Source organism: Crassostrea angulata, chromosome 7, assembly GCF_025612915.1.
Source record: "Crassostrea angulata isolate pt1a10 chromosome 7, ASM2561291v2, whole genome shotgun sequence".
In the NCBI taxonomy this organism is placed as follows: Eukaryota; Metazoa; Mollusca; class Bivalvia; order Ostreida; family Ostreidae; genus Magallana; species Magallana angulata.
This window is the reverse complement of record NC_069117.1, coordinates 46,579,359-46,601,216: the sequence shown is the minus strand read 5'-3', so window position 1 is coordinate 46,601,216 and position 21,858 is coordinate 46,579,359. Positions and strand designations below refer to the sequence as shown.

Sequence of the window (21,858 nt, the reverse complement as noted above, 5' to 3'; positions counted from 1 at the left end):
AATCGCCTATTATTTACATCTATTTAAGGTAAGGAGGTAATACAATACAAATGATGTTAGGTCAGTCTACAGACTCATTACTCTGAGGAAAATAACAAAAGAATTGCATGAAAAAAATGTTTGGTAGATGACAAAGAACAGTGCGAGGATATTCAATACAAGTTCCTCTGAATACATCGCTATGACGGATAAAAAATCTCTCGTAGATAACATGGTAAGTATAAAAACATATTCAAAAAATCTAACAAATAAACAATTTGTTTTCGATCGAATCTGAAACCTATGATAATTTTGGATTTTTTTTAAAGAAAAAAAATATTATATAGTCTCTTATAAACGCGCATAATTAACTTGGTTTTTGGTATTTTTATCAGTAGTAGAAAACAAAGTAACCGTGTTATATCAACTAAATAGGTCAGTTACTTAATAACAGATTATCATATACACAGATATATTGCAGTCATGAGTATTTATCTTTACAGTCTGTATACCCAGCGGAGGTCACAGTGACTACAACAGATAATGAGATTCGAACCACCATCCAACAGTCACTCATAGATCCCGACGCCGAGACGCATGTGTACAAGCGTCGCTGGTACATACTGCTGGCCTACAGTCTCCTAGCGTGCACACAGGGGGGCTACTGGAACACCTGGGGTCCTATTGCCGAGTCATCAGAAGATGCGTTCGGTTGGTCTGACGCGGACATCGCCCTACTGTCCAACTGGGGACCCATTTCATACGTCTTATCGACATTCGTGATGTCTTGGGTGGTTGATGTCAAAGGTCTCTGATGACGTTTTCGATCTATAATTTTTAAAACATATGATTTCAATCTCAGATAAATGATTTTGGGTCATAATTATAATTAAACGTCGGTATTCTTAGGACTCAGATGGGCCTGTTTAAGTACCGCGATCATGGTAGCCGCTGGTGCTGGTGCAAGATGTATAACAGACCAACCTCCATATGTAAAATGGTACGTAGCATTTTTATCGGATGATATCAAACCTATTTAGATTCCTAGATACGTGCAACTTAGTTACACATGTATTTAAAAAATATCGAAGTAGCTATTCGAACACGTTGTAGCAATATGCATAATATGTCAACCAAACACATCAAATTTCCTAAATACACTCATAGTCGCACATTTAGTATGGTTCTTCTTCCTGCTTATATATTGCAATATGGATATTGCATTTCCTATTGAATTGTGCGCTATATAAAAAAAACCCTCTTAATTATATTCATGTAGAATAGAATATCGAATTTATTCCAAAATTAAGGCCTCCAGAGACGTGTATGATGACTTTATTTTAATTAATATAGAACAGAGAAGTACTGGTCACATTAAGTTATTATCTTAGTGTTCTGTTAAAATATAAAGAGGTCTGTCTTATTTTAAAGCGTTTTACATTTATTATAAAGTTTGAAATCGCTTACCCTGTCAATATGTAGATCTTCAGCTGAAATACTTTTCTAGGACAGTGAATTTGGGTCAGTTTCTCAATGGCTTAGCTGGCCCCGTTGCTATGGCGGTGCCACCAGTGCTTTCAATTCTTTGGTTTCCCGTGCAACAACGAACAAGCGCTACAGCTTTGGCCGCCTTCCCTAATGGCGTCGGCGTTGCTATGTCCTTTTTATCAGGTAGGATCGCTTTTCTTCCAGGACGGTTAACATTGGTCAGTTCCTGAACGGTCTGGCGGGCCCTGTTGCCATGGGTGTGCCGCCTGCTTTATCAGCGCTCTGGTTTCCGGTCAAAGAGCGCACAACCGCCACAGCTATCGCCACCATTCTAAATGGCATAGGCGTTGGGATCTCGTTTGCGTTGGGTACGTCTTGACTTGTGCAGCATATATGGCAAGAAACACCCAAGAACACTTACAACCTTCAGCCAATGCATATCACCTGCTAGGCTTGAAAATCAAATTAAGAGCACTTGCAACTTATATCAAACAAACCATACACGTGCTTTAATAAATGCAATTCACTGGACAGATGATCACAACAAAATTTTATTTTAACATAATCAGTGAATTCCTCTGCAGGAGCATGAACGTAGGACAAATGTTGAATGGTCTGGCTGGACCGGTCAGCGCCATTCCTCCCGTACTTTCGTGTGGCTGGTTCCCCGCCAGGCAGAGAGTGACTGCCACCAGCATCACTACGTCTGCAGCTTTTGTCGGTATCGCAGCATCCATGGTCTTAGGTACATGTACCTTAACTGTGGTTTTCACTTTAGTTGCACGGCTAGACATTTAGAGCTTATTGAGTGGTTGGGAGTGAGGGAACATATCGAGTCATGGTCGTTAAAGTACATTGTACGCATTTCGAAAACCAACACTATTGGTCTTCATCTGGTGATGCCGTGAATGAAAAAATTAAGTTAAATTTCCGTTACAATTATATGCCACTATCTAAAGATATTTCACATCTAACAAAATTATAAAGATTGTCAACAAAGATTTTTTCATACACAGTACAATGATTGTAAAAGTAACATTGATATAAATAATTTATCAATAGGGCATAGCATTGTAACACTGATAAACTATGTTTAACAACACACTGAATGAAACACAAACTTAAACAATCTAAAGACTCAATTACAACAGTTTTTCCAAAGTTTTCATTTCCTTAGTTATTGTCTCAAACACTGTTTTACATATCTTTTGCATGACAGTTATTTATTATATACTATAGTATACTTTGTCTATAGTAGTATATGTAACATTGTGAGTGTGATTATAGGCACGTCAGTAGAAAAAAGTAATTTAGACAATTACTGAGTATTTTTGTTCCAGGGTATTGAAATGTTAATTCCTATAACCAGAATGAGAAAGTCAACATTCAATAAACATGTACATACTAGTAGGCACGAAATCACACCGACCTGACATTTTGAAGAGTCATCATTCCAAAACCAAACCTTCCTTAATTATTCAGAATCTTAAATATTCGTTTTCCAAGAAACGTCATCAGATTCTTACACTGATTTTGATATCCGTTTCAGGTCCTTATATGGTACCAGATCGAATTTCCAATCAAAATATTACAGCGAGGTAAACATATACTGTATTTTGTTTACTCAGAATCCTTGTTCTTTTTTTTTCAATGAGATATTTACTCATATTGTTTCTGATGAATTCTGTTTTCAGTAACTACTCGTCCGCAAATACAACAGGTAAGAGACACATTCTATAATAAGACCGTTCTTTATTTAATCAATAAAATATCTTCTGTGATTCAAGCGGGGTTTGAAGGTAGCGACACTGCAGAACAAATACACATGGTAATTTGAGTCGATCTCGCATCATCATGATTATTTCGTGCAGTCCGTGATTTTCCTTAGGTTGCTGAAGCTAAGGTTTCGAACGATCAATAAACTAGTTAGAACTGAATCCGTGGATTTCAGTCCCTGTCAGTTTCTAACAGTTGTGAAATACAATCAATTTCTGTAGGAAGTAAATGGAATCTTACTATTTTTTTTATAAGTGGATGTAAATATTTAAACAATAAAATGCTTTCTTTGGTGATTCATTTGGGATATGAAGGTAGCGACATTGCAGAAAAAATACATAACCCACGTTTAAATTAAATTGATTACGAAAAGTATGTAAAATTCACTAAATTACTGTTAATGTACGTGAGTACGTTAACTAAAAGAAACAGACAAATCGTCTCACAGGAGACTTTGAGTCTGACGTCGTCATGATTATTTCGTACAGACCGTGATTTTTCCTAGGTAGTTGTAGGTCTCTACCAATCGATAAACTGGGCGTGTCATGTTTGGTCCTGTCATTTTCTTGTCAGTTTCAGCCGCTGTAGATTTCGACCAATCAATAAACGGGGCGTGTAGATTTCAATCTGGCAATGAACTTTACCGTGTTGAAAAGGATTAGATATTTTCAATATATTTTTATTAATGAACAATTTTTGCAGAGAGAATATCTCATGAGAGACACGACATTATGATCTACATGTATGTCGGTAAGTTCATGAATTTAGTTTTTCTGATCATAGAGCTATTACAGAGTCAGAATTTGTCGTTTTCAAATTTTGTATTAACGAATTTTGCATTAAATTTGGTGCAAAATGTAATAACTCAAAATATAATAACTGAATGTTGACCACAAATGCAGTGAAGGTTCTGGTGTTGTAGAGGCGGCATGGGCTGTCTTTGTCCTGTTACTTATACTGGTGTACTTCCCGGCAAAACCGCCCAAACCCCCGACACTGTCCGCCTCCGTGGAGAGAATGGACTTCATGACTGGAGCCAAAACCCTCATCAGGTGATTACACTTACAGAATTCCCACCCCCTCCTATTGATATATGATAATCGCAAACTTAATCCCCAATATTATGAATACACTGTAGGTCAATGTAATATTACGGTACTTGTACAGTATAACTCTTTCTTTCCCAGAAACGCGAGGTTCTGGGTGATTTGTGCCACATATGGTATATCCCTGGGAGTGTTCAACTGCTGGCAAAGTGTTCTTGACGTTATCCTGAAGCCACACAAGATTGACGAGGTGTGTAGAAGAGGTTAAAATATACATAAGCAATTTATCTTATAAAAAGGAAATTCTTGTAATTACTGACCAATAAGAGCTAAGATCCATCGGTACTAATATTTCTTTGACTGATTTCAGAGCGAAGCTGGGTGGCTAGGATTTTATTCCATTTTAGCCGGATGTGTTGGATCTGTGATTTTGGCAAGGTTCGCGCGTTTAATTAATTTATTTGACAGTTGTTACAAATATTGCATTTGTTTAAAAATTTATATTTGATATGAAACTAATGAATAATAATATCAACATATTTCATACCTCTGCTTTTTCATTTGATATTCAGATTTGCCGACGTGTTTTCGCGCCACATGAAGATGTTCCTATTGTTACTATACATTAGCGGAACCGGATGTTTCGTCTGGTTTACTCTTCTCATCAATGGAACTATTCCAGAATCCACATGTAAATCAAATAATGCACATTCAAAAGGAAGCATCGTCTAAGAATAACCATCCATACTTATAATTTAATCTCAGCAAGATTCGTCGAGACTGAAAATTTTTCGTCCGTCAATTTTTTTGTCTCGATGAATCTCGCTGAGATTATCATACTTTAGCGCTGCCTTGTTTAAATAAAACTTATCCGTATTTTTTTTACGCTCTAAGACTGTACACAGCGTGAATTGTGGTCTTATCTTTTTCAAGATTCATTGTATGCAGCTATTATACTAGCCACACTCCTGCTGAATGCTAGCGTACCGCTGTACTTTGAAATGGCCTGCGAGGCGACGTACCCCGTAGCAGAGGGAATCACCAACTTTGTCCTGACCCTCGTCAATAACATTGGGGGCCTGGTGTTTCTTCTCATCAATATGATCCCCAATATAGGTATAATATTATATTAAAACAATGATGTGATGTCATTCACATGCTCTTGTAATATTTAAAACATTAATATTCAACTTTTGCAGTCTGGTGTTGGTGAGAGTAGCATCAGCCTGATATCGATATTACACTACATTAAACTGAGCCGATTCTTTTTATACAGAACTTTATTCCAATGCATATACTATTTTTATATCAATTAAGCAACATGCATGTACAATGGGGTTCAGGTATCCGCGGACATTAGTTGTACAAGAGCTGCACTTGTCCAAAACGAAAGCGTCCGGATGAACGAGGCTCCACTATCTATACATGTACATGTATCATGAATACATCAGGAACGTAGCATCAGGGGGGCCGGGGCCCACTTTTTCTCGCCGCAACCAATTTTCTTAAATTTACATATAAAAAATTGAATCATCATAGAGTTGCTCCCCCCCCCCTTTTTTTGGGAGTATGTAAAAAAAATTGATATGAAAATATAGAAATAAGGAGTGAAATTGAAGCTATAGATATACTACCCCCCCCCTCTCCAACGGATTAGGATTTAGAAGATTTTGGAAAATTCAAAATCCACCCCCCCTTTTTATTGCTGGTCAAGATTTTTTGGATGAGTCTGCCCTCCCCCCCTCCACTTTCAAAAACAATGCTACGTGCCTGTACATGTATAATTATGTACACATATTGTTGTTTTAAAAGGGACAGCCTGGGAGAACTGGACCTGCCTTGGGGCCATCGCTTCCTGTATCCCCGTCCTGTTCTTCATCAAAGAGAATTATAACCGATTAGAGGTGGACGAAATCAAAAAAGTGTGATCACTTGAGACTGATGCTAGCACAGATGCAATAAGTCATATAATTATGTATTTATGATCGATGTTAAAATTTGTTGTAAAATTGTACACAGTGTAAATTAACAATGCTGTGATTCCCTCAAGAAAACTTGCGGAGGGGAGTCTTAACATCAGAGTTGCTCTTGCTTTTAAAAGTTGCGAATTTTTTGTATGAATGGGACTAGAAGCTCGCAATCTAAACTTCCAACGTGATTTAGAGTCTAACTGCCACGATGCATCAATTTGTATATTTTTATGTGTACTTGTATACCACAGGTGCTTGAGGACAGGATCGACCCCCCTTCCACTCCCCCCCCCCCCGCCCCAATATATAGACCCCCGGGACTTCATTTTTCTTGTATTATATATGTAGAGGGTCTGATTTTTTAAAAATATTTGTTTTAGGTAATTTGGGGCAATGAATGTATAAATTAGATTATGAATATGTCATAAAATGATAATTTAATAATAAAAAAAAAATAATAAAGTCCCGGGGGTCTATAATCTTGGGGTGATGGGGGGTCGATCCTGTCCTCAAGCACTTGTGATGTATACCACATTATTTCAATACCCAATCGTTTATGATGCGATACAAGTGTTATTTTGAATTATTATGACATGACATGGTCCTCAACCAAAAGAAATAAAGTCTTACATAATGAAAGAAACAAAAATTTCTTTTATGCGTTTTCTCCAAAATCTTTTTAGATTTAGAAAATGCAATCATCATGCAACACTTCTCTAATATTTTTTTACATTTAATTTGACAATACACGTTTACAATGAAAATTGAGAAGAGACCACTCTCGTTAATAACATGTTTTATATAATGACAGATGAAAATATTAATGATTTAAAAATTAATGCTGAATTAAGGTTCATTTCTATACAAAACTGTGATGTTTTACATCCACTGTAAGACATTGGATTAGATGAACTGAAATGGACGATCCGTCACGATATTTCACAAATATCGGTCCCAACTCGATTTACTATCAAGACTCGATGAATCCAGACTCTATAGAATATCCAGATTCGATGAATCCAGATTCCTTTTACTATATATTTTTTATATTGACAATATACGTTTTACGATGATAATTTGGAAGAGACTTACAATCGACCACTCTCGTTTATAAAATATTCGTACGTGAGTATCTGTCAACTCAAAGCCACCATTTAGGATTATCCATACCGGAAATGGCCGATCTGTCACGACAGTGCACCAATATCAGTCCAAACTCGATTTACTATCTAAAATCGGTAAATACAGACTCCATATAATATCAAGATCCGGTAAATGAATATTCCAAATAATATCCAGATTCGGTAAATCCAGACTAATAATATACATACTTCACGAATCCAGACTCCGTGTATATAATATATCTAGATTCGATGAATCCAAACTCCTTATACTATACCAGACTAGTTAGTTTAAACTCCATATACTATCCAGACGCGGTAAACCCCATCTCCGAATACTATCGAAACTCATTAAATGTACTCTTTGTCAACTTATCTATCAGTTTAAATGATTGATAGTCTATGGCTTTTAAGACATTCCAAAGTAGTTTAATGTTGGATATAGCTGTTACATGTAATTTACAACATAAAACTGCTTTTTGGGTCTTGTTGAGTATCTGCAACTTTTGTTGAAAACATTTTTTTTCAATATAAATAAACTGATTGAATGAATATCGATTTATTCATAACAAAACCATTAACAATTAGATGGCCAAGTTTACAATTGTAATTAAAAAAGTTACTGTAGATGTATGAACATTGGTAGGGGAATGTTAAAGATTTATTAACAAACCATATACATGCAAGATAATATCAGCCTGCTGTACTGAATGTAAACTTTTGCTTTTGTAATAAAAATAACTCACAAAAAGATATCTTATTTACAAATCTCAATTTGAGCCTGCCTTGCATGACAAATTTCTTTTTAAAATTGTATTTAGGAACAACAGTCCATATTTCTAGTAAAGTTAAGTGCAAGATAATATCAGCCTGCTGTACTGAATGTAAACTTTTGCTTTTGTAATAAAAATAACTCACAAAAAGATATCTTATTTACAAATCTCAATTTGAGCCTGCTTTGCATGACAAATTTCTTTTTAAAATTGTATTTAGGAACAACAGTCCATATTTCTAGTAAAGTTTATCTTTTTTACTGCATATTTTACCATTCAAATATATGTACCTTAAATAACTGCATGCTATAATGGACATTAATGCACAGTTTTAATACGAGTTTCTCTTTATATGAATTAAAATTTCACTTGTCACATTGATCAGTAATCATGTATGACTACAAACACATCTACCAGATATAAAAAAGAATAATAGCACTAAGTATGGCAATCAATACATGTATGACTATTTCTTATCGAATGCTTTATAAAATCACCTGAGATTCACAGATATACTAGATACTGAATCAACACATTAATAGATGTTCTGTAAGTGAAATACAAAATCCTATGGAAAGGTCTACTAGAAATTATGCATCACACAATTAAATTACTGGTATCTAAAACTTAAAAAGAATCTATTCACACATAATTACTTGTACATATACTGATTAAGCATATAAAATACATAGATGTTAATGATCAAAACAGACAACTCTGTAAAGCAGACAGTTCACATTTATGTCGATCTCGGGGTAAAGCCAAACTTCTCGGGTTGGTAGAAGTATTTAATGATGCACTGGACAATGTCATCCAACTCTTTCTGGGCTCCTTGTCTATCCAGTCTGCAGAAAAGAAAACAGATATAAACAAAGAAGACTTTAGTGGTACTAACTAACTCAGACATGCACAAAACAGTATGTACATGTACATTATTAATGCATTGTATATACATGTATGTCATTTTCATACTGCATGTAAGAGAAACTGCAATACATGTACTATGCTAAGATTAAAGATTACTTGTATACTAAAAGGATATCAATCTAACAATTCTCGTGCTTATCCTCAGTTCCACTCATTAAGCCTAACAGTTTAACAACCATCTTAAAGCAATATTTATTGAGAACCTGATTGATTTCAACTACGGTACATTACTCTTAAAATAATTACAAATACAATTCTATACCTACACTTGTACTTGTCGCCTTTTAAGTTTTAGGGATCAAGTTAGACCTGTGTGAACATTTTTATAAAATCATTCTACACCAACCTTTTTTTTGCCTTTGAGAAGTTACCTATTGATTCTAAATGTACACTGTAGATGTATATCAGTTTTGGGAAAACATGTATATAGAGTTTTTCTGCGTTAGATCCACACTTCATATGACTTGACTTTATTTTTGACACTTTCATGTAGTAAATAATTTATTGTACAACTACCAATTTTGAAGATTGGGCTCTACTCTATACAGGGAAATATCTCCCCCAGTTTCATTTTTGCTCCTTTCGCCCTTGCTGTAAGTGGGCAAGTTTAAGATTGGGCAAATTCCATTGTCTCAAATTATCTCTTTTTAAACACAACTGTATTAGGGCGAATTCAGGACGGGTTGAAAATGTGTAAAATTGCCAAAATTACACAGGGCAAAATAACCCTGTTAACAGTATTTTAACGTGTGGTTCATGTATCCAATAAACTGAGGGATATGCCTCTATTTTTTGCATAGTATATGTATGGTAACCACCAGTAAATAATCAATTGTACAATTACCCTTTTTGAGGATCTGGCTTAACCTCTGTGTAGTATTTAATTTTAGGTTCTGTTCCACTGGTTCTTAACGTAGCAACACAACCGTTCTCAAAAGTAAAGGTGATCATCTGGCTAGATTTACTGACTGGCAGAACCTACACAAAATGGAAACGTAATGACAATTCAGGAAATCACATTTGTATGTCAGAAACTACACATACCTGTACTTCACACATTTTTTCCAAGACAACCTAAAAGTACATGTCCTTTATTATATTTCAATATGCTCTACTTACCGGCTTACAGTCTGGTTTGCTGTTATCATATCCAACTGTTAAATCCCTGATATATTTTATTTTGTATGGCCCACAGGCTTCTGGGTACTGGAATACAAAAAAAAATCTTACATAGAATGCTTGACAAGGAAAATCTATAAATTGACTGTTCACACAAAGTGTAATAAACATGCATCTAAAGTAACACAAAGGTCTTACTTTTCCACTGTTGTTATAATTTCTGATTTCTTCAAACATTTTCTTGATTTTGTCTTGCTCATGGCAAATGAAGTATGAGTTACTGGAGAGATGATAACCGTACCTGGTAAAGAAACAAAAAGGGTATTGAAAAAGTGGTTATTTACGCTGGTGGTTAAGTATGCATTTTCTATGGACAAACAATACGTGTGGGTATTAAATATGCGGATGCGTGATATAACACTCTAAAATGTTGAGTTTTTTACCATATGCGCGGAGGTATTTAACAAGGTTTTAAGCCTACCGCGTAACTAGTGTAAATTTCCACCACACATAAATAACCACTTTTACAGTACACCTATAGCAATTAACACAAAGGTTTTCAAAAACTTTACAAGCAACCATGAAACTGTCATTGAAACAAACGTTTTATAGATCTCGTCCAGCTTGTTGTGTAGGGTGGTATTGCTGCCGTACAGGTACGTAGCTAGTTCAGACAGCACCATAGCAGCAGAAATTCCGTCCTTGTCCAGGACATTAGTTCCACACATGAACCCTGTAAAATAACTTGCACGTGGTACAGGGAACATATTAACCAGTATTCTTGCTAGTCTTTAATGTATTAACTTGCTTCGTGTCGGTTGACAATGGTTTTCTTGAGGGTTTCAATATCAACTGTTGCCCTCCCAAACAGGCATTATTTATATCGTATTACATGTTACTATTTCACTTATGAAAATGCAAGTTGGCAACAAGAATTAAAAAGTACCAGCATATTTCTATCACTTTCTTACCAATTGCTTCTTCAAAAGCAAACAACACTTTTTTGCCCTGCTTTTGTAGAGCTGTAGCCAAATTTCCCATCCATTTGAATCCTGTCAAAGTTTCCTGAAATTTTCAGGCATATTTTTAACAATTTGAATAAACTAATATACAGGTTAAAAGGATCAGCAGAAATTATTACTCCACAGTGCCTACATGATATCAAGTTTACTTGTAGCAAAGAGAAGGAAACCACAGTTCCAATACAACTGACACGCATAGCAGATGATGTAACTTCCATTACCTCAAATTGGAATCCCTCCTTGTTGCCAATGGTCAGTAGTATTTTAGAAGACACAGTACTGGCAAGCATGTACAATTCACCAACTACAAGATACACATATCCATATATATGTGGTGTCACATCTCTCCATTATATTGTTGTTAACAATACCCATTTTAAAATCATATTTTGATAAAACCCTAGCTGCTTTGAATGAGTTTTCAAATTCCCATTTTAGTATATAATAATTATATGAAAATCCATGTAAACTTTCAATTGAAAATACAGTTGAACTTCGGTATCTGGAACACTGATATTTTAAATACAATTGATATGTCAAAGTGATTTGTAATTCCCAACCACTTATACTTTCAGTACTTTACCCTTGATATCTCAAATACTTGGATATCTCGAAATTTTTAATTAGTCCCATCTAGTTCGAGTTAACGAGCTTTGACGGCATAATATATGAACCTGTATAACCCATTAACCTTAAAGCAATTTGAGCTGCAATTTTCATACTGAAATTTTTTTCTATGAAAATATTATTTTCTACTAAAATGACAAAAAATATCATGGTTTTTAAATTTCCATTATTCTGTGGGAAAAGCTGTAAAGAAGCCTTAATTGAAGCAAAATTAAATTATTGTTGTCCTGTACAAAAATTGATCTGCTTTATATTCCTTAGAAGAGAAATCTTTCTTCTGTGAAAAATTAATGATTTTTTAAAATCTTATTTATCATAAAATTTTAAGTTACATGCAGCCTTATCATTCTAGCAGGTTTTTGCAGCAAAATAAAATTCTAAAAAATACAGCTCATATTGCTTTAATAGGTTATGGGAGACCAATTTCATACCTGGATAATCAGGGTACCTCTGGACAAATGAGAACCAGCTCCACCAGCCAAGGAGGGCACCAATCTCATTCCCCGAGAAAATGTGCCAGTGTCCACTACAAGATTAAGCATCAAATTTGTATGTACTAAACAATAATCAACATTTTGGGCTCCAAAAAAAGATCTTATAATTAGCCTCATTATCATTTAATGCACACACTTTGTAAGCTTCTCTGCCACAGCCAATCTATCGGCATCAGGGTCATTGGCCAGAATAACTTTACTGTTGTTCTCATCAGCTGTCTTCATGGCAAGCAACTACAAAATATTGTACCGGGTACTGTGATAAAACCAGTAAATTGAACAGGTTTTGGCTTATATGTATATTTACTACGGTACTTATCAAAGGTGTATTATGTAAACACAATTTTATTTGAAATAAATGGATTTGAAGGATTATCTTGATAATGCTAAAATGACAGGATGTATCAAAGTATCGGTACAAAAAAACACATTACACATACTTCAACATTCCTTGCCTTTATGTGTACAGAAGATTTTTAAAGATTTACTCTACATATTCCTATGTAAAACTTTGACCCCCCCCCTCCATTGTGGCCAAACCCTACTCCCGGGGGTTTGTCAGGAATGTACATAAAGACTTACTAGAGCTCCCTCCCCTTCCTCAGGGTTTGGGTATTTGACTGTGGGGAATTCAGGATCTGGTTCAACCTGGATGAAAAAAATAAACAACTCTTGTCATATCTTCTTTCAAACCCAGAGAAAGCTTTGAGCCAGAACAATGGAAGAAAACTTAAAATGAGAATCACTTGCCTGTTCCTTCACTGGTATTGGTTCTACAAATCCAAAACTCTGGCAGGCTTTCTTCACATACTCATAGCCCACCCCATGCATCCCTGTGTAGGTAAACTTCACCGGACTACTCTGATTCTTCTCTCTGTATTCAACGTATAATTTCAAAAGTTATACAGTTTGGCAAGAGGTCAATAGTATTTTACATCTTTTAATTCCAAAAAAACACATGTATTTTTATTTGTGAACATAATATTTCATGGCAGCATATTTGTGTATTTAAATCAATCTCTCTAAACAAAACCAACATCAATATATGTAGTTGCTCATTCAAATACTGAATGTTTATTCATCATTTATGACACATGGATAAAATTTGCTTCAAAAGAGTAAGTTGCAATCTGCATTCACTGACCTCATATTAAAATTTTAGCAGTTAACAGAAATAGTTGTAAAATCATTTATAATTGTTGGTGTACATACGCTAAAGCATGCTACATAACAAGTATGCCCCTTCTCTTTTTCTCTCCCAACTGTGTATATGTAGATAGATAGACTTAACTTTTCACACATACATATATGACAACTTTCTTACTTGAAGTAACACAAGGAACACAGATCATTATTGTAAGCTTCCAGTATGGTGTTTAATGGATCCTTACACAGACGGGAGGATCTAATGGTGGCGTGATCCCAAGAGGAATCCTGGATCTCCAGGTTCTGTAGAATGGACTCTGCTATTCCTTTGTCAATTGGTGAAATGATCTGTTAACCACAAAGACATGGATTTATATGCATTTTTATTTGTAATGCATCATTTTGGTTGAATCGGTTGTAGGCTAAGGTGTTGAAGCACTGATCGGATGACGAAGAGGAATGCTAAATAATTTTACTAAAGCAAAAATTTCTCCTGATGTGACATTTTGAAATAAATCCAAGATGGCTGCGATGGGTACCTTGTGTACATGTATTATAATGTATAGGGTATTTATTTTTATTATCAGAAAAAATTATTATGTCAGGTGCCTGTGGTAAATTGGTACCATTGAACCATACATCTTTCATACTATATATGTACATGTATTTTACACAAATTCTTATAAATGTACCATTTACACAAGATTAATGCATCCATATCTTCAGAGTATAAAAATAAAAGCATTGTAAACATAGAGAGGCTTGCATATACATGTATATACAATGTACTTAACTTTAGTTGCATTTGCAAATTAATGCTTCATCAATACACAATAAAACCTGACAATAAAAATTGAGTGAACTCCTGAATATATTGATGATTACCTGGGCCCCATTTCCCCAGTAGACTTTGTAGCCATTGTCATTCTTAGGATTATGTGAGGCTGTCACCATTATTCCACATTCAGTCTTGTAATGTAGTACAGAGTAGGGCTAAAACAAAACAACAGAGTGTAAAATTGTTGAAAGCAAAGCGCTATAGAGAAAAGACCAGTATCAGTTAAGGTACCTCACTATATTAAGACTTATATTTTTAAGCCACTACGTCAAAAGATGTCAATTAATTTAAATGTTTTGTTAAATTGATTGTATCAATCGATTAGGTTGAATATCACCATAGCTCAGTGGTTGAAGTACCGCTCTTGTGAACAGCAGATCATGAGTTCAAATCCAACTGGAGCTTTTGTTCATATTAACCAAATTAAATTTTTCAAAATCATAATTTAATATTATCCAAAATTGCATATTTTATTTTTGTCTATTTGACTTAAATACTTTTATTCATCATGCTATCTATCACAAACAAGAAATTTTCTGCTGATTTGAGGAACTACTTCAAAGTGTAGTGAGCCACCTTAAATTATTAAATGATATTTTGAATTTTGTTTTCAAAGAATTTACTTACAACATATGGTGTTGGGCAAAGCGTTGAGAAAAGGTAGACAGGAATTTCATCATTAATAAGAACTCTGGCAGCCAGTGAGGCAAACCTATGTAATAAAAAGCATTCTGTAATACAATAGATCATACATATACATATATGTATACCTGTATACAAAGAGTACTTACGTGTAAAAATTTTGTACCTGCAAATAGTGTAACCTATAGCTAGTGTCTAAATTTCAAAAACTGTGAAAGCAGAACTTTCTTCGGGATAAAATATTTCTTTAATTTGTGATCTAAATTCTAAAATGGTTTTAATGGGGAGTACTTGTGGAAAATAAAGGAATCTACAGCACACAGACAGTAATCCACTTGAAATACTTTATTAAAAATCCCCAACAAAATGTTCTGCTTATATAGTATTAGAACACCTGCACAAGAAATAAGAATCCACTGAATTTTGAGTTTTAAAACAAATTATTTTCATGTGGAACCTGTGACTGTTGTGTCTCCCATCATATCCAATGACCACACCTCTTTTCTTCACATCTGGACATGTTTTCAGTAAATATTTACTGAGTCCCTGAAATATATACACATATTCATTTACACCTTACGAAGATTATTTCAATTTTTGAAAATTAGCAGATTTACCTGGCAAAGACAAATTGGTGATTCTAGTAACCCAATCATATAAACTTTATTTATGGAGATCCATACATATAATAAATCAAACCATTAAAGATTATGACCATCATATTTAAAAAACTGCTAAAGGTACAAATGAAAAACTAAATGCTTCACAGACAAAAAAAAAAGAGCACAACGGTTCATGCATATATAAATTACTAACCTGCGAAGTTTGTATAATTGTTACATCATTCATTTGGGAGAAGCCTGTTCCCATGCCAGATCTCAGACCTACAACAAATACATTGTACTAATAGTGACAGAATTGTTACAAATTACATGTTGTATATTTTATAGTTTATTAACGATTTTGCTTTGAATCAAATAAGAGGAAAGAAATAATTTGCTTTAGATACTGTCTGGTTAATTGAGTTTTAGAGCAATATTTGTAAAGACTCCCATTTTTCATCAGCTGTAATTGCATGTTTTTCACCTTCTCAGAATGGTAAGAAGAGGTTAAAAAATGAGGCCATGTTATATTGTAAATAAATAATACCGAGCGCAGCGAGAGGCGGGCGAAGCCCGCCTCGCGAAGCGAGGATTAATGGTAACACGTATATATAAGAAAATCAGTGAAAAATGAAAGTTGAATCAGGGGTACTAAGGCCAAAAAAAAATTCTTCCAGCCCTGGGCGCCGCCATATTGGCAGCCATTTTGTTTTCAAAAAGTTAGTTCGAACATTGATTGACTGGTACTTATCGATGTTTATTGCCCCTAAACTTGATTAAATTGTTCAAGTGTTTCAAAAGAAGGCAATTTGAATGAAAAGAAATAAAAGAGGACACCAGATAAGTTTCAATAGTGCTTCAATCAAGAAACACGACTAGTTCTATGTTTGTCTTATCAAATTATCAGATGGAAAATAAAAACACTAACATCAAGGAACTGATCTTTAAGATACTGAATAAGGTATTTAATTTTATTACCGGGACATTTATATGAAATAAATTGATAAACAATGAAAGAAGAAATAAAAAAAAGTTCGGAATAACGTAACTCTCTTCGGCTATTTCCGAAGACAAACCGTATACGTTTTACGTCTGAGACATGACGTCATAATGTAGACAGAGCACGCGACGTTTAGTTAAACTTTGGCTAATGATTTGAGTAGGCAACCAGGCGGATCCTACTGTGTGCGTTTCAAATAAATTGTGTTCTACAAAAATCAAACTACATTGTGTTAAATCTGCGCTCGGTCCAACGGTCACACCGTTTACATATTAATTTTATAATAAATTATGAATGTACAAGCATTCAAATCTTTGAGTTTTCTTCAATAAAAAATGACCTGCTGTTCCAAATTCCATTCTTTTCAGCAATAACTTCCTGAGTTGGTCTACATTCCCATTTTCTGCTAGCTTTTGCATTTCTGCCCTTGTGCTCTCATTCTACAAAAGGTAAAATTGTAATCATACATTGCTCTTCTATGTCTATGAATGAAATGTGGATTGTATGTTTTGTTTTTCATGTTAAATCCAAAATTGATAATAATGTGGCCTAGTTTCTGCAATCAAAGATTTATTAGGCCTACAGTATAGTATTTCTTACCCTATCAATTTTCATCCATTCCTGTAATTTACCATCAACTTCATCATCTCCAGTTCCTGTCATATTTTTGGTGTTTTAAAAATGCTAACTTGAGAAAAAAGAACGAAAGAATAGTCATTGTAAAACTGGTAAAATCCGCAATTACCGTTTAAAATAAAAGCCTTATCTAGTTTCACCTGGATTTACTTGCTGCCAAAATGATTAGACCTGATCTTGTTAACATCACGACAAATTATATATTCCAACTCTAAATAAAGACATTGACCTTGTGATAATGATAAATGATACTGAAAAGAAATGACATTTTATCATTTTTGCATGTGTTTAGGCCTTCTAAATAGTGAATACTGTTTCGTTTTCTATCTGCGATGTAAATATGACAACTGCAGATGATAAATAAAATTACAATAAATCAGCTATTCTCATGAGAAAACTCACCTAGTTATCAGTTATCACTGCTAATTAATGCAAAGCCAGCATCCACTGCGACTTTGGCAGAAGTCCGAAAATCAAAACTGGATCCAACTAATGCTATCTAAAATAAAAGTTGATAACTATAGGGAATGTTTTTCCCGGAAGTGGACTAAGACTTAAATAATTTTTTTTTATTCTTGCAGTCCTTTCTTTACACTCTCGTCTAGCCTACAAAAAAAAAACAAAAACAAAAAAACAACCCTCCCTTACACGCGTACCTTAAAAAATGTAGGCAAAGAAAAAGATCATTTTCATGACTATAGCACAGGGGCTTGTGTAGATAAAGAAACATCGTTATAAAAGTGGGTACCTCGGAGGAAAAATAACCCCGAGGTACCCACTTTTATAACGATGTTTTTTTTTCTACACAAGCCCCTGTGACTATAGATCTGATGTAATGCGCAGATCCAGATTTTTTTTTTTTTGAAAAGGGGGATGGGGGTGTCTGGTGTGGGATACTTTTGCTTGCTGTGGGGAAGGGGGGGGGGTCGCTCACGGAAGATATAACAACCAATGATGTTTAAAGATCTTCAATAATTTCTGAAATCGGTACTCTCATATTATCCCTTTTTTATCAACATTAGCTTACTTCTAGTGTGTGAATTTCACCAAATTGATTTACCAGATGGGGGAAGGGGGCCCGGGCCCATTGACCCCCACGTACCCCTCAAAACCCGCACACGGATGCTTGTACATGTATGATTCATAATCAATGCAATTCGAGACATGTATGAAATCAAAAGTCACAGTATTATTATTTTAGAGTGTGAAATGTTTTCAACTGTTTCATGTGATACAACGAAAAGAGCACTTTAGACTACAAACATTCTAAAACTGTTGAACAGGGAACCAAATAACACGCCACCTGACCTAATCTATTTTGTCTTTCAAGTACCTCGTCAAAGAAAAAATAATAATATACACGTATATATTGAACTGGCGTAGCACAACGCATTCAAAAATCAACTCTTTGAAACTACGCTTACGGAATGTGAATTGTAATTTTGATAAAACTAAGTCAACGAAGATTAAGATTTACTTTAGACGCAAAAACAAATATCCAACTGGCAAAAATCAAATTGGGACAGATAGTGTAACTAGGCAGATTGAATATATTTCTGTACACTCAAATATTTATCTTTTGTGAAATTGATTTTTTAAAACCAAACCAAATATACATCAAAGACGTGATTTAAACATTGCGCTGTCGTCTTTTTGTCGGTTTCTTTGTGAATTGACTTATGTCACGATGATGCTTATAGACTATATCTGTGAAAGTTATCAGAAAATGTATGCAAAGAAACTTCTTTGTTTACTACATAACATTAACGTTTTTAACATTTCAGGTGTTGTTCCTAAATCTAGAATCTACTGTTATAATAATCCCAGTCTTAGTTTTGATTCGCATCGTAATTCTGAGTTTATCCCCGAAAAAAAGTTTGCCCTTGTGAAAAAAGATTAAAAAATGGTGTAATTAACATTTATTTTTATTTTTTTTTATTTTCCGCAACATAGATTCAATTTTTTAAAATCTTTTTCTCCAACAAACTAAACCTCTTATAATATTTAATATAAAGGTTTCAAATATTGCGAACATGTAATTATATGTTTATATTAAATATATCAAATAATGCTGACATTTAATGAAGTTCATGCAAAAATTAAGCATTTTCTATTAGAGTGTGCTTTGATTAATGTCAGACATCTTTCGCAACTTGAATGTTTGCAAATCAAAGATTAGCACAGATCGCAACCTTTATCATTTGCTGTATACATTCACACAAATTTGACATTTGTGTTTCACCAGGCATACGGTATCATAAATGAAATCTAATATCTGAACTTCAGTGTCATTACCGACACTTTTCCAGTTTTAGACCATTGATATATAACCCCCTCAGCGATTGGTTCAATTATATTCGAAAGTAATTACTTACACAACGTGAACAATGAAGTCCCAAAGAAAGTTACATACTGTGCATTTGGAGCCTAATAGCCAAACTCCACATTAATTTTTAATTCAAATTTTTACATGATTTCTGACAAATTACGAATATTCCAAGAGGCAACGATTCTTCTATGCATATGAGTGCATACAGACATGAATAAATTGGTAACTTGCATTGTTTTTGTTTATCTTTAATCTAAAAATTCTATTGTCATAAGTTATGATATCTGTAATAACTACGTCTTATAAGACGTATACGCAATTCGTCCAGTAATTCGTTCAGGGTAAAAAAAAAATATAGAGGATATAGTGAATAAAATCACAGTATTTATTTTAAAAAAAAACTTAAAATTCCCTCAAGCGCCTGATATTGAACTTTTTAATTTAATCTTACGTTGCAGAAAGGTCACGCATAAAAAGACTGTATATAGCGCCTGAAAGATGAAAGATTTTGTATTGATTTTGAGTTAAGCTGTGTGTATATTAGTACGTATTGCCCCATCAAAAATCTTTTCTTAAGACATTTGATTTAGAGGTCAACTACCTTAATTACAGTTGTATTCATGGATATCGGGTGCAAAAATCCTTGCACTGAGGAGATAAGTTAATCTAACCTTGAACGTCTCTCGCTCTAGATAATCAGTTTTGCAATTTTACTCTATTCTGCTGAGAAGCATTAAGAAAAACTGGTGTGTCATGCTTTTATTTTCTAAACAGACAAAAAAGCTTAAGGAATATGAATAATTCTGTGGCGTATTGGTGTAACTGATTTTGATATCTAGTTAGGAAACATTTAATTTATCTCCGGGCAATTACCACTTCAAACTACAAGTTGTAATTGAATCAGGAGGACTGAATGAGCAACGAGAAGATTGGGTTGTTGAGAAGTCTGATTATATCAATATCACTGAGAACTGCATGTTTTTCGCTGGATTATCCCCTTTCTATTTTCAGGCCACGATACACGCCATAAATTAGAACGAGAATTGCTCACTTGAAGCTTTCAAAATGCAAGATGAATAGTTGCATGTAGTTTAAATCTGTTCAAATATCAAACACTTTTAATTCGTATTCGATTTAACAGGAACTTTTATTCGTTTAAGATATTTTCCCGCGCGATGTCAGCTGGTAATTTTTTTTCCCCATTTTTTTGGGTGGTACATGTAGAGATAGGTTTGGGGGGGGGGGGGGGGATTTTACACCTACGTGTAGCGAATGCCATATATATGTACAGGTATTTTCAAAAATATTTGTGTACAACTTATTTATTTTGTATTAGCCGCTGACCAACAATTTTTAAACCGGTTTTGCATTTACCATACCTATTGAATATAGTCTAATTAATAAAAATCTATTGTTGGTATCAAACGATTATGTATATGAACTTCGTGTGACACCGTGTCATAACAAAAGTATTCATATATACACAATACTGTTATTCCATTAAGGCTAATGAATGTAATCTTTTCAGCAAACAGTCTTGATGTTTCTTTGTACATATACATTTAATAACTGTTTTATATTACACCACGATATTCGAACCGTCTAGTCCAGCTAAGCCAGTAAGTCAACATAACAGGATATTAAAAATTTGGTCTGGGTCAAATTTTACACGAGTTATCGCTCTTCCTTCAAGTTTTTCATTCGCCAGCGCCAGCACGTGCAAGCCTTCATATTAAAAATCGATTTTTTGACGAAGATTAAAAATATAAGACTTTGTTTGTTAGATTATTGAAGCGCTCTTCGTATGAAGTTACAAAGAAATCGTTCTGATGTCAGACATTTCTTTGCGGAGGTTTCGGGGCTAGGTTAAGTTCGTGCAGAAAATACAGACGTCAAAAATGTGTTTTATTAAAGCCAAGTAAAATCACTCCGGATACATTGATTTTGGTTCTTTTTTGAAAAGTATGGGGTTTGTTCTGATTGATTTTATATTTCAGTTCATTGTTTGGGGCGAGGTGAAAGTAATTGTTAGGTCCAGCTCTGTTTACAAAAGAACACAAATAGTTCCGGAGCCGCTGAACTGTTCGGTTAATGGACTGTTATGGAGAGTCCCTGTAGGTTCCGTTTGTATAAATCTTGATTTCTCTACAATCTCAAATCTACAGCTACTAATTCAGACTGCCAGATCGATCTATCGCAGTTATGGTTTCTTTCAGTACGTCCCACAAAAGACGTTTTGAATTTGTGTAGAAGTCTTTTCAATATCCGAATTCACCAATCATAAAAGAAGAGTAATTGATGAATTTAAAAGTGAATTTAAAAT

The 21,858-nt window shown here is 34.3% G+C and overlaps 2 protein-coding genes across 5 annotated transcripts; one reads left to right on the top strand and one right to left on the bottom strand.

Moving 5' to 3' along the window:
* The first annotated feature begins 2 nt into the window (after nt 1–2).
* LOC128192881 (solute carrier family 49 member 4 homolog) lies at nt 3–6,908 on the top strand. 3 transcript variants are annotated; one of them, XM_052865910.1, is made up of 13 exons: nt 3–214; nt 483–786; nt 889–979; nt 2,052–2,212; nt 3,017–3,065; nt 3,162–3,187; nt 3,946–3,993; nt 4,166–4,295; nt 4,431–4,539; nt 4,660–4,727; nt 4,862–4,980; nt 5,223–5,405; nt 6,102–6,908. In XM_052865910.1, exons 1-13 carry the CDS (start codon nt 128–130, stop codon nt 6,215–6,217), a joined length of 1,491 nt encoding a protein of 496 aa, XP_052721870.1. In that variant the 5' UTR covers nt 3–127; the 3' UTR covers nt 6,218–6,908. The 3 variants fall into 3 exon arrangements, with proteins under 3 accessions (XP_052721870.1, XP_052721868.1, XP_052721869.1); XM_052865908.1 differs by lacking the exon at nt 2,052–2,212 and adding an exon at nt 1,672–1,835; XM_052865909.1 differs by lacking the exon at nt 2,052–2,212 and adding an exon at nt 1,487–1,650.
* Nucleotides 6,909–7,923: 1,015 nt separating this feature from the next.
* On the bottom strand, nt 7,924–17,725 carry LOC128192879 (phosphopentomutase-like). Of its 2 annotated transcripts, none has more exons than XM_052865904.1 (19): nt 17,609–17,725; nt 17,171–17,258; nt 16,911–17,010; nt 15,785–15,852; nt 15,426–15,514; nt 14,954–15,038; nt 14,374–14,481; nt 13,667–13,836; nt 13,093–13,216; nt 12,925–12,990; nt 12,479–12,576; nt 12,280–12,374; nt 11,443–11,525; nt 11,171–11,264; nt 10,803–10,932; nt 10,398–10,500; nt 10,200–10,286; nt 9,925–10,058; nt 7,924–8,998 (listed from the first exon to the last, which is right to left on the bottom strand). In XM_052865904.1, the coding sequence occupies exons 2-19, from the start codon at nt 17,231–17,233 to the stop codon at nt 8,893–8,895; spliced, it is 1,803 nt and encodes a 600-aa protein (XP_052721864.1). In that variant the 5' UTR covers nt 17,234–17,258; nt 17,609–17,725; the 3' UTR covers nt 7,924–8,892. The 2 variants fall into 2 exon arrangements, with proteins under 2 accessions (XP_052721864.1, XP_052721865.1); XM_052865905.1 differs by having other exon boundaries at nt 17,171–17,254; nt 17,609–17,687.
* Nucleotides 17,726–21,858: the final 4,133 nt, after the last annotated feature.